Genomic DNA, 12,737 nt, shown 5'->3' with positions numbered 1-12,737 from the left:
TTAACTTATATTTCTACTTTGCCATTGGTTATAATTTACCTATTTATCTCTTTTTAATGGGACTACGAATGCAATTTATAGATTTTAAAGTCTCGTATTTACTACTTACATTTTCAATAAAATTCATGTAATTCAACCAAGAGAACAGACATTTAGGCCTCTCTCCACTGGCTCTCTAAGGACACCCAAACTGACCTGAAAATGTTTTTATGCCAAACTCACCAGTTTATATTTGACTTTAAAAAAAAATCTTTAGAGAAATTTAAATTTTGTAAAGAATCAAAATTAAAGCCAGTGCAGTTAACAAAAATCCAAACTATTGAGATATTTTCCTTACCACATCAATGCATACCTTTTGGAGCTTAAATTTCGCCTAAAATAACTTAGACAGAAAGTTTTTGCACCTAAGAATCAAAATTAAAGCCAGTGCAGTTAACAAAAATCTAAACTGTTGAGATATTTTCCTTACCACATCAAAGCATACCTTTTGGACCTTAAATTTCGCCTAAAATAACTTAGAAAGTTTTTGCACCCACTTTTCTCCAGTCCCTGATGACAAGCTAAAGGGAAAACACAGGGATTGTTCTAATTACCCGCCTTGGTGACAGGGGTTCTGCATACCTGTAGTTGTGCATTCGTAGTCAAAGCTGGTCACATCATTTAGCTTCTTCTCCTGATATTCCGGGGGACCGATACACAGCACGTCCGAAACGGTGGAGTTTGTCATCTTCAACCACAGATACAGCCACTTGGCTTTGCAGTCGCATTCAAATTTATTGCCCCTTAAATCTCTAAAAAAAAAACAAAGCACAGGCACAGAGAAACAGACAAGCCTCAAATGTTGGGGCACTGATATGAGACTCCAGAATTATTAATATCTTGATATATTTAATACCCCAAAAATGCAATTTAAAATTTTTCTTATATTTAATACATCCTATTTCTTGTTCTTATCACTGACTTTATTTTATAGTCTTCAGTGCCTATGGTTTTAACTGGACGGCCTACAGAGAGCTTTCAGAGCTAACATACCACCATTTCTCCAGACTCTCTTGAAACTGTCGCCATGCCATGCTGGACACGGGAGCGATGACACAGGTTCACACCAACACAAACAGGACATTCCAGGAAACCAGTTTTCACAAACACAATTGAAACACTAAGATCTTGTTAAACTATGCCCAGTGAAAAGTGACAAACACTAGAAGGTAAATCGGATGGATACGCTATCTCAGGGAAGGAGCCTAATGCTACTAAGGATAGTCTAAAATGGCACAATCCAACCCCATACAGACTCCATGCTGTTTCCCAGTGGGCACGGCTGTCACAGGTTTTTGAGCTACAACGTAAGAGAAATGCAGCAAAGGGGTGAGAGAACTTAATGGCATGATTTACTGGGGCACAAGCACAAGTGGACACAAACTTGATTTTCATTACTTACAGTTCAATCAGAGAGTCTAAATCACTGAAGACATCTCTTGGGAGTGCTTTTATGTGGTTATTGGCCAAAGAGCTAGAACCAGAAAGTAACATTTTAATGTGATTATTATCTTCATGCCCTGTTACTCTGAAGTTCCTTAAATAAAGTCATGATTTCAAACAGAGCTCTAATCCTCTTCAGCACAACATGGTTCCAATTTCTGGCTTTGGTCATCAATACTGAGATAAAGAACTGAGTTTAGTTACACAAAAATAATATAAATGCTGGGGTACAATATAAGTCTTTTGTTTTTAAAACCAGCATTTATTAAGCTCTTGATATACATTGGTTAGACCTCAGGTAGCACTCATGTTTTCAGAATAAAAGCCACAGTCCCTTTGATGTCATGCAAGACCCTCCATTGTCTAGTTTACCTCCATTCCCACCTACCGATGGGACATCTTAACCACCAAGATCCAGCTGCACTGGGCTCTTTGTTATTTTTCAAACAGGAGAAACACAGTCCCAGCTCAAGGCCTGAACTTGCTGTCCATCTGCCTAGAATGCTCTTTCCCCAGATACCCCACAGCTCACTCCATCACCTTCTTACATCTGTCCGCAGCTATCACCACCTTCCCTGACCTCTACACATCTCCCTCCCCTGCTATGTTCCTCATTGCACGACTGTTACTTGACATACTATACATTTTATTTATCTACTTGTTTATTGACCGTGTATTCATCCTAGACGTAAGCAACATGAGGAAAGATTTGTCTGTCCACATCTGTATCCTCAGCTCATAGAACATTGCCTGGCATATAGTAGGTACCAGTAAAACTTTGTTGAATGAATTATGCACTAAAATGACAATGATTTTTTTTAAAAAGGATGTACATTCATGTACCAAGAAATTCCCTAGGGTCCATTTAAGTGAATTCTATCACTTGTCACTCTAAGAAAGGACTCAGTAAATATGCTTTTTACCTAAAGACCCTCAGCTCTAACCCTGACAATAATATTAAATCTCTACGAACCCCATTTAGGGAATGAATGATGGTGATCGATGTTGTTTTCTCATTAACAAAGGTTGACCAGAAACCATTCTGCATTTTTGCTGTTAGTTTTTAAGAACTTTCTAAAACATCTTAGCGCCCCCCTCCCCTCTTCCAAAAAAAAGACTCTGAATGAGCACCATCAACTCTTTCTCGGATGATTCAGGATTCTGCAGTGCCCTGTCACCATCCTGCTAAAGATGAATGTCATGGGGCTGGGCTGCTGACATTGAAAGATGCTGGGTGTTGAAACGATGTACATTGAGTCTGTGGTTTCCCTCAGGCATTGTGCTCTAATATGACTCAGCCAAGAAACTGATGGCTACATTTTTTTCTTTACATGAGTACAAATAGCAAAACTATAAATGAGAATCATGTAGGCAATTCATCACCAAATATATATGTGTATATGTTTATATATGAAATATGTATATGAAACATAGATGAAATTAGTCTTCTGTAGCATCATAATGACCCATCCCAGAAAAAGGAATTAAAGAAATGAGTGTTCCTCCTTAGACTCAACTGTAATTGAAAGTTTTGAGTCCATTTTTTAAAATGTTCCACATTTTCTTTTTCTTTTTTTTAAAATATATTTTTATTTATTTCAGAGAGGAAGGGAGAGGGAGAGAGAGATAGAAACATCAATGATGAGAAAGAATCATTGATCGGCTGCCTCCTGCATGCCCCCTACTGGGGATTGAGCCCGCAACCCGGGCATATGCCCTTGACTGGAATCGAACCCAGGACCCTTCAGTCTGCAGGCTGTCACTCTATCCACTGAGCCAAACTGGCTAGTGCCTTTGAGCCCATTTTTAACCAACCATTCCAGCTTCAAGATACTAACAGAATATGGGGAGACCCCTTTCCATCTAGGTAACCACAAATGAATTAAAATACTATTTCTTGTATTTGTTTAACCTTTATTTTCTAAATGATTTATCTGTACATTTTTAAAGATGTTGGAAAGTAGACTGAATATGTAATCAGACAGAACAGCTTTCTGACATTAGAAAAGAACATGTTTATTTTGATTTTTTTCTGGTTGATGGTCACTTTACCTGAAAAGTAAAGTAAAAACTTTTTTAGCTAATTAAAGGGGAATTTTTCAGCTAAATTTCTTTTTTGCTACTTGAACTGTACCGTATTAAAGTGATAAGAATATATGGGATATTCAAGGCCAAAAAAGCAGACTGTTCAGCAACCGTTCCAAGCGTTCAATTTGGATTTCAGAAGCTGAATTATTTAGATGGACCATCCACCCCACTCACACTCAGTGCATAACATCTCACTTTCCACTTCATTTTATCTACAAATTCATGGCACTTACTTCATTTCTAAAACTACTTAACAGCAACCTGTCCCTTGGGCTTTACGGACTGCTGGAAACAACTGTCCTAGATTTTACTTACAGATTGGCACCGCTCCGTCAGGGCCCTGAAACCTGACCCGTGTTTCTTTACATGAAAATGTGACCCTGCAGGTGTTGGAAAAGTTCATAAAGGATAAAAATCAGACACTTAAACAAGCAAATTCCAGGCAGTGATTTCCTTCATCATGGGAGTGAACTTTAGAGAGCTGACATGTGATCTTGGCTCAGAGTTTAAAAAAAAAAAGTGGGGAAATGGAAGGACCAGTTCATTCTTAAACAATGTACTAAATCAGTGATGGCAAACCTTTTGAGCTCTGCATGTCAGCACTTTGAAAAACCCTAACTTAACTCTGGTGCCGTGTCACATATAGAAATTTTTTGATATTTGCAACCATAGTAAAACAAAGACTTATATTTTTGATATTTATTTTATATATTTAAATGCCATTTAACAAAGAAAAATCAACCAAAAAAATGAGTTCACGTGTCACCTCTGACACGCGTGTCATAGGTTCGCCATCACTGTACTAAATGCTTTAATGACTACATGCATCTCCAGCCCAGAGGAGTCCACCTGACTTGCCCAGGAGTAGAGTACTCAAGGAAAATCCAGCTCAGTAAGGAACACACAGGTCAACCAGTGAATCTGAAAGGATGTCCTGCTGGCTTAGCCCTGTGCTAGATGCTGGACGAAGAACACAGCTAATGCAAGATCTTCACGGGCCCTCCCCTCAAGGAGCTCTCACTGCTGCTGGGGAGATAAAACTAACACCATGAAATTGCACCAACCAGTGTGGCCCGAGTCTATGGTAAGCTGCTGGGTGTGTGGAGCCAATAGGGAGGCTACAGGAGGAGTGAAGGGGAGACCCACATGGCTCCACGTGGGAGATAGAACTTAATCTAGACTTTGAAGAACAAGCAGATCCCAGGAGATCGTGGGCAGAAGAAAGAGCACCCAGGGCCAGAGAAAGGATGTGAAGGAAAGCCCAGGAATGGGATGAGTTGGGTATGCATGGGAGCCCCCTGAGAGCCCAGTGTTCTGAGGACATTTAGGGAAATGAGGTTGAAGAGCTGGGGATAGAGGGGGCCTGGTTGGCTTGACTGTCGGGTGGCAATACATGCCAGAATGGGTGTATTAGTGCATCCGATGCACTCTGGACCCAAGCAGGGGAATCCTTTGTTCTCTCTGCATTTCACACAGAGAAGGAGGTGCCTCGTACACATATGTACATCTGATATACACATATGGTCGGGTGTGCAGATGCACAAGCATGCACACACAAACGCAGTTATGCAGACACATGTAGAGAAGTCCATACACCCATGGGCACACGTGTAAAAGCTATGCAAATATACATGTACAGTACCTGCACATTCTCACCTGTTTCCAGACCAAGAACCATAGACAACAGGTCAAATGAAAGTTGACATCGGGGCTATCTCAGTCTCATGGGCTTTGCTTTAGGTTCACAATCTGCCCAGAGTCTTTGCTCAAAACAGCTCCTCATTCCTGACTTCTGGGAACTGGTTTATCTGGCCACAGCTGTTTCTCTCCAGATGCCCACAGCTGTCCACTTAGCAGACTCTGTCTGGCCACCCAAACTGCCAAGGCTGCTCAGCATTCCAGGGAGAAAACTGAGACTTCTTAACGATTGGAGGAAGGGAACTTTGGAGACGAGACATGGTATCTTACTCAAACACAAAATATCCATCACACAAATGGGGCCCGGTTCCGGGCTCATAAATGGCTCCTACCAAGACAATGGCTATCTTTACATTTTCATAAACGCAGTCCCTATTTTTTCCACTTTTCTACATTTGTTAAGTGTGTGCACTTGCTTCATTCTGATATGTCAATTCAAATCAATTTGTTTAATTTTTTTCCTCCAGAAAGCTATTAAAAATCCCAGAGAGCTTAGCTTAAGCTGCCGATTAATCCAACATAAAAGAAAAAGCTATTTGCATTCAAATTTGAGGAACCGCAAAAAATGTCTCTATTCCACTTTGTCCTAATTCTGACCCTGCATTCAACCTTCTTCTATGAGTCTATAAGTGTCAGTTCCTAAATCTGTAAAATGGGGACTCACAGATTATCTTGAAAAATAAAGAGAAGAAGGCTCACTAAGCACCCAGCCCTGTGCCTGGCACAGAGTAGATGCACAATACACGTCAGTTTCCTCCCCATCTCCTCCGTCACTCACATATGTAGGCCCCTGGAAGCAGAGTGCTCCCTACTTGACATGCAGTCATGTGGTCCATGATGATAATCCAGAATGATGGAAAAGATAATCAAGACAAGTGTGTCTTTATTATCGTGGGCTGATGATCGGTCCATAATATAGAAACCTCTAGGGCAACCTGGAAATTAGTTTCATTCAGATGATGTTACAATATGGACAAAACAGTCAAGAAAAAGAGAGGCACCAGGAAGTGAATCTTACTTTGCACCTTAAAAGATTGACAACACTTTTCACAGGACTTACAGGTGAGTCAGGTCACGGAGGCCACGGAAGGCATTTCTTGAAATCGTTTCTATTTTGTTCCCTTCGATGAACCTAAGGAGAACAGCAGTATAAGCAAACGGAACTTTCCCAGCTTAACAGCTCTAGGAAATGATATTGGCATGCGTTTGAAATAAAATCTAAAACATGGACACAAGTGTTTACTCTGCACTCTCTCCAGAAACAGCACGAACGTCTTCAAATTCAGAGTTGGCAACATGCATAGAAACATGTTTGGGGGGGGAAAGAAGAAAGCACTCGACCAAGGCAAGAATGTTCAAATCTCTGCAGGCCTGGAATGTTCCCAGACATCAACCTTTCTTACATTTCACGGCCTGGCTACTCATACGTTTGTTAACATCTTTGTCCCTTGAGGGAAGCTCGTTGTTTCACATCTCCTTATTAAAGTTCTTGCTGAGGGAGAGTTCCATTAAACTTGGCTTCTGGCAAACTCTTGAGATCATCGTGTCCTACACGGTCTAATCTCAGAACAAATAGGTGACGAGGCAGGGTCCTCTCAAGATCTCGAAGGCACAGGGAAGTGGGAAGTATAATGACATTGAATATAGGCCAAACTTCTTTCTCTGCACTGAAATGTCCCAGGGCTTGAGCTAAAATCCTGCATTAATAATAACTCTGGCCATGCTGTGAAGTCTTGGTGAGAAATATATGCACTACAAGTATGCCCTGGGGCCATAGAGACCTACAGCTTAGTTTAAAGCAGGGGTGGGGAGCGTCATATAAGGCCCTCGAATTTATGTGGTCTGGTCCTGCCAAGGCATTAGGGGTGAGTTAATTCAATGTTTGACCAAATATAACAGGCTAATTTTTAAGTTGATAATTGTGTGAGAACCTTGAATAATGTTATTAAGTTCCAAATGTCCCTTGGCAGAAAAAAAAAAGGTTCCCCACCCCTGGTTTAAGGCATCACATTTCATCAAATGGAAGAGGGTCTTTGATGAGATGGTCCAAGGGAGAGGCTTTGTCCACGAAGCCAGTAGTTAATGAAATAGTTCTTGCACTGAGAACTTCCCCATGCCTCCTTTTTAAAGATCGGGGGTCTATTCCATGACAGACTTCAGTATAAACTAAGCTACCTCCTCTTCAATCACCTTGACACTAAGATGAACTGCTCATAAGAGAAAACTGGTAGCTTCACATTCACTCCCTGCATGGCCTGTTCACATGCTCTGTCTGAGAGAACCCAGCTGGCCTCAGCGCTGCAGTCTTACCTGTCTTGCCATGTTAAGCATGCTAGTACAATGCCCTGAGAGCACACATAGTATGTGCATCTGGAGAAACAACTCCAGAAACATCCTTCCTGAGGCCATACCATCAGCAGAGAGCTTCCTTGGACCAAGGATGTGTTCGGAATTCAAACATCTACCTGCTCACCTCAGATAAGAAAGCAGAGACAAGTCTTTAAAAACCCCTCTGAATGCCAAGTAAGGAAATCCCATCTGATAACGGGATTAATGTTATTACAAAGTTACACAAGACAAGGATGAAAGAATTGAAGTGGAAAAAAAGACAGCAGAGTGGGGGAAAGGCAGAAATCAGAGAGAGGGCAAAGCTCATTGCTGGGGGGGAACCTGCACCTCTGAAAAGGGAAAAATAATCGTTCTTGAAAGCAGAAAAAAGAAAATTAGACCCTTGTCAGCAGCTCCCAGGGGATACTGCAAACAGGACATAGGCCAGCTGAATTAAAGACATGACATTGTATTCCCATATAGGGAGACTTTATTTAAAACTAAGTAACCCTCAGAATCCTTTCTGGCTGATCAGCAAATCCATGCCTCGTTATGAGAGGTAAAAATATCCAACGCAATTTCCAATTGTGCTTGCTACGTGGCAAATTAAATGTCAGCAGAGAATGAATGGATGTCTTTCCTTCTTTGTTTCCTTTACCCCTCTTTGCCCCCAGCCTCCTCCTATCCCGGCATGTTTATACACAAGTGAACTGTAAAAGGTCAGCGCTGGAAAGGGAGTGGGGTTTTCTCCGTTTTCTCCACCCCCAAGTTCTGTAAGAGATGCTGTTCGGCTTGGAAAGCAATACAGCAATTGTACTGATGGACCAAATGCTCAGCAAACAGACAAAGCACAGCACTTACAGGTATTCGAGATGAAAGAGTCCAGCAAAAGCATCATCGCGGATGACAGTAAATGAGTTAGAATTCAGCAATCTGAAAAGAAAGGACAGGTTTCAATGCAGAGATGTAAACCCGGAGTCCCATAGTGAAGCATTTGTTTCTTTCCTATGTCCTGACCCATGAGCAAATATGGGTTCTTCTCAACCTAAGACTGGCCCATTAGATGCACAACCCAACTCGCAGATGCTGATAGAAAACAGCAAGTGGATTCTCTTTGGCCAGATTTTCTAGTCACCCCCATTACTCTACCCTTTCTCCCCTGTGAGTCTCAGGGGAGACTCTGAGAGCTGTTATTTCAAAGCATTCTAAAGTCAGCACAACTAAATAGCCAATGAATGCTCAATTATACACTAGCAATCATGGAAGTAGAGATCTAAAAGGAGCTAATCCAACTCCATTTTTAGAGAAATCTGAGCCCAGAGAAGTTAAGAGATTTCACCAACATAACACAGCTGAGACCTAAATAAATAAAAATAAATAAATAAATAGGTAATAAATAAATAAATACATAAATAGAAACCTTTCTACTATATTATACATTCCCATGAGAAATAAAAAAAAAGTTTATGTGTATGTGTATATGTGTCCTTTTTTTTTTTCCCCTGCCCTTGACAATCCCCTGGCCTCCCCTACCCCCCAGTGTCTTATGTCCATTGGTTATGCTTATATGCATGCATACAAGTCCTTCCCTTTGTAATACTTTTAGCAATAAAAAATAAAAATAAAAATAAAAATAAGCATGACTGTGAACCCTTAAAATATGCCTGCAGTCAGTCTTTGGGACAGATGTGCACAGGAACATTTATATTGAATGTACTTATTGTTGCTATAGTATTTGATCACATGTACACTTTACCATTTTCAGAATAAAGAACTCAATTAAGTCTCAAATAAATAAATAAATAAATAAATAAATAAAGTTTAGGAAATCTTCAGAATACTCTTTTGAACCCTTAAAATATGCCTGCAGTCAGTCTTTGGGACAGATGTGCACAGGAACATTTATATTGAATGTACTTATTGTTGCTATAGTATTTGATCACATGTACACTTTACCATTTTCAGAATAAAGAACTCAATTAAGTCTCAAATAAATAAATAAATAAATAAATAAATAAAGTTTAGGAAATCTTCAGAATACTCTTTAGCACCAATAGTTTTTTTATGAGTCACACCTAAGTCTCCTTGGTAAAAGTTTATATGGAATAGATAGTTACCACTTAAGTCTATTGGGTAAAGTACCTAAAACTGTTTTTTATTTATGGAAAGTATATTTTAATAGAACTAGAGTTATTAAGACATTTCAGAATTTAATGTTATAAGTAGGTACATAACATTTCAAGAACAAAAAGATCAACAATCAGTCTACTTAGGATGAGTAGTGATCCATATTCCATTTCTTTATGTTTTTCTGTAGTATATTGCTTTTGATTCACCTCAAATTTATGAACCCAATACATACACAGAAAGTGTGCTATGTACTCATGACTTTGCCTGTCAATGATTTGCTTTTGAAAGTTGCTTTCTGGACATTTCTTTTCATTAGCAAACATGAACTGACCTGGGCAACAGGGCAGGACATTGGCACTTGCCAAGAGGGACTGGGATGTAGAACAGTTATGAGTGTGGGTTAGAATCCTGACTGTGATTTTGAGCAAGTTACTTAACTTCTCTGGGCCTCAATTTTCTCATCTGTCAAATGGGGAAATAAAGATTCCCTTCTTGTCAGGATAACAGGATGATTACATAAAATTTTGCATATAAATGCATAGTATGCTTCCCAACAGTTTATGTACTCAGTCAACTAGAAACATTGCTATTTCCAGAGTAACATTGAGAGTTTAAACTGTAGGTTTTCTCTTAAAGTGAGAGAAACAGTTCATTTAGGTGAAGCTCTAGTCAAAATTCCATGGACTCACATTCCTAGTTGCCAGATGTGGGGGCTGGGATCTACAATCAAATCCTTGTGCCAGAAGAAGGAAAGGACACGAGCTAAGAGCCTTCAGCCCCAGCTTGGTGGGAACACCACAGCCCATGTTACCACTAAGAACCAGCCGTGATCTACTCATGAGCTTGAGCATCTTAGGAAGAACTGATATCAAAGACGCAGAGATCGCTCCTCCCAGGACCACACCTCAGGGGACCCCCATTTTCAGGGAGAACTTGCCATACTCACAGCAGCTGCAAGGAAGGTAGGTGGGAAAACATTCGGTCCTTGATCTCGGAGAACGTCCCATTTACCAGGCTCCTGCAGGCAAGCGAGGAACAAAACAAGGCCTGGGTGGTTTGAGAAGTTCTGGGCAGGATGGGCAGTCAGCCTTACCCTCCACCTGTACTGTGAACGCCTCCGCTCAGGAATGAGTCTTAAAACAGCTGGCCTGGGGCTTCTCGGGGTAGGAACAAGGCAGTCAAGTTCATGTCCCAAGGAACTGGATCAATATGAAAACCAGTCTGAACAACAGAAACCTTTACCATCAGGCTAGCTCCTTCCACAGACGTTATCTCAGCCAGTGTAAATCAATCCCCCTGCTTCCTTTTCCTCTACTACAGGAGGCCCTGGCTGCAAATGGATAATTACTTCACCTCTGCCCATGATTCTGTTTGTGTAGACACAGCGTTAATGTTGGCCCACGAAACTCCAGAGTAGCATTAAGCATTCCCCTTGGGAGCCCAGCTCTGAAAGACACTCGGAGCACTTCTGATTAAATGCACCGTGAAAGCCTTGGGGGGAAACTCTGAGACACCTGAACTTGGATATGCAGTGGGAGGCAATGCCATCTGCCAGGTTTAACGGTCTATGAGGGGACAAGAGGCTTGGCTCTATTATTGCCACCAGCACCCCCACCCCCTACCCCATCCTTTCTGGCCACAGCAGGACCTCAACACATGATTTCAGAATGACTTCAGTTGGCATGCAGAGAGAGTAAGCAGCTGCTGGTGTAAAGGATTTAACAAGGGGAATTCTAATTTCTGGGATCCTCCATGTCACCCAATTTAGCAAGATGAGGAACCAAAAAAGGCCCTCTTTGCCTGCCAGCCAGGCTCCTAACTTTCTAGAAATGCAAACAGGAAGCCCTTCACTCCCGGGTCCAGGCCTCTGTGCCTTACCCAGGGCAGTGTAGTGCAGGAGGAAGTGCCCTGAACATAGCAGCTCCACCTGGAATTCCCTGCCTCTGCTCGGAGTAGGCATCCCCAGCACCTTGGCCTGAGCAGGGAGTCATGTCAGCAGGAAACATTTCCCAGCAGGAAAGATAGAGCCCGAGCCCCTTCACAGCCATTAGGAGAGCTGGGTGTGCGGCTGGAGAGGCCATGTGCCGGCAGGTTGAAAGCATCTCTTAGGAGGTGGGTAAATGAGGTGGAGCCTTTTCCCATCAGCTCCTCCATCATTGAAAAAGCAATGTAATATGTGGTGCAGAGAGGGGGCGAGAAGCCGGTGTGGACTCCGAGCAGGAAGTCAAGCTGACTTCCAGCACCTGACCACGAGGCTGGGTGCCCCACCTGCCCCAAGGCTCTCCCAGCTCAGTGTCCCCTCTTCCAGGCCCCATGGGGCGCCCCCCCTCCCCCTTCCAGAGGCTGTATGACTTGACTCAGTTCTTCCCATCCTGAGCTGTGCAGAGGTGTCGGGATGAGGCCGTGGTGTAAACCGCAGCCCAGACTTGAGGTGGGACAGTGAGGCCTCACCCTTCCTGGGTACACTCACTCCAGTCACGCTCACTGCATATGCATGCCCACACACAACACTGCCCCCGCCCCCCAACGCACACATCCTCTCAAACTTTAGTGCATCTCTGAATCCCCTGGAGACGCCACATGCAGACCCCCAGGCCCCACTCCAGAGCCCCTGCTGCAATCCACGCGGGGCCCAGAATCTGCACTGGCACAAGCCCCCCCCGGGGGGGGGGGGTCCCATGCAGGGGGCCCGCGGGCCACACTCGGAGAAGCACTTCTACAGGGACTTGTCCGGGTTCCCAGACTCTGCGTCTCCGTCCCCTCCGTCCTCCCCAGGGCCCGAGACTCCACCCACAGCGCGCCCCCACCCAAACACCGAGAAGCCCGCTAAGGAGTGGGGTCAGGGCGCGCCGTCCCGACTCCCTGGGCTAGAGGGGTCCCACTGACTCACAGGGAGCTGATGTCGCCCGGCACGACCCTGGGCACCCAGGAAGAGCCCACGCAGATGATGGACTCCTTGGTGCAGCTGCAAGTGGTGGGGCAGCGCGCCAGCCGCCTCACCCGCTCGGCGG

The 12,737-nt window shown here is 43.0% G+C and overlaps 1 protein-coding gene across 1 annotated transcript in view; it reads right to left on the bottom strand.

Annotated features, from left to right (window-relative positions):
• Positions 1 to 12,731, bottom strand: part of LGI2 (leucine-rich repeat LGI family, member 2) — a 25,752-nt gene extending 13,021 nt beyond the window's left edge. The window contains exons 1-6 of the mRNA XM_014548905.1: positions 12,617 to 12,731; positions 10,673 to 10,744; positions 8,458 to 8,529; positions 6,329 to 6,400; positions 1,442 to 1,513; positions 622 to 791 (exon numbers count right to left, since the gene is read on the bottom strand). Of these exons, the coding sequence (XP_014404391.1) occupies positions 622 to 791; positions 1,442 to 1,513; positions 6,329 to 6,400; positions 8,458 to 8,529; positions 10,673 to 10,704 (418 nt within the window). The 5' untranslated portion in view covers positions 10,705 to 10,744; positions 12,617 to 12,731. The remainder of the gene's footprint in view (positions 1 to 621; positions 792 to 1,441; positions 1,514 to 6,328; positions 6,401 to 8,457; positions 8,530 to 10,672; positions 10,745 to 12,616) is intronic.
• Positions 12,732 to 12,737: the final 6 nt, after the last annotated feature.

The sequence above is a fragment of the Myotis brandtii genome, unplaced genomic scaffold, assembly GCF_000412655.1.
Source record: "Myotis brandtii unplaced genomic scaffold, ASM41265v1 scaffold525, whole genome shotgun sequence".
Lineage (NCBI taxonomy): Eukaryota > Metazoa > Chordata > Mammalia > Chiroptera > Vespertilionidae > Myotis > Myotis brandtii.
Note: the sequence above shows the minus strand (reverse complement) of the source record. Positions and strands in the feature narration are given on the sequence as shown.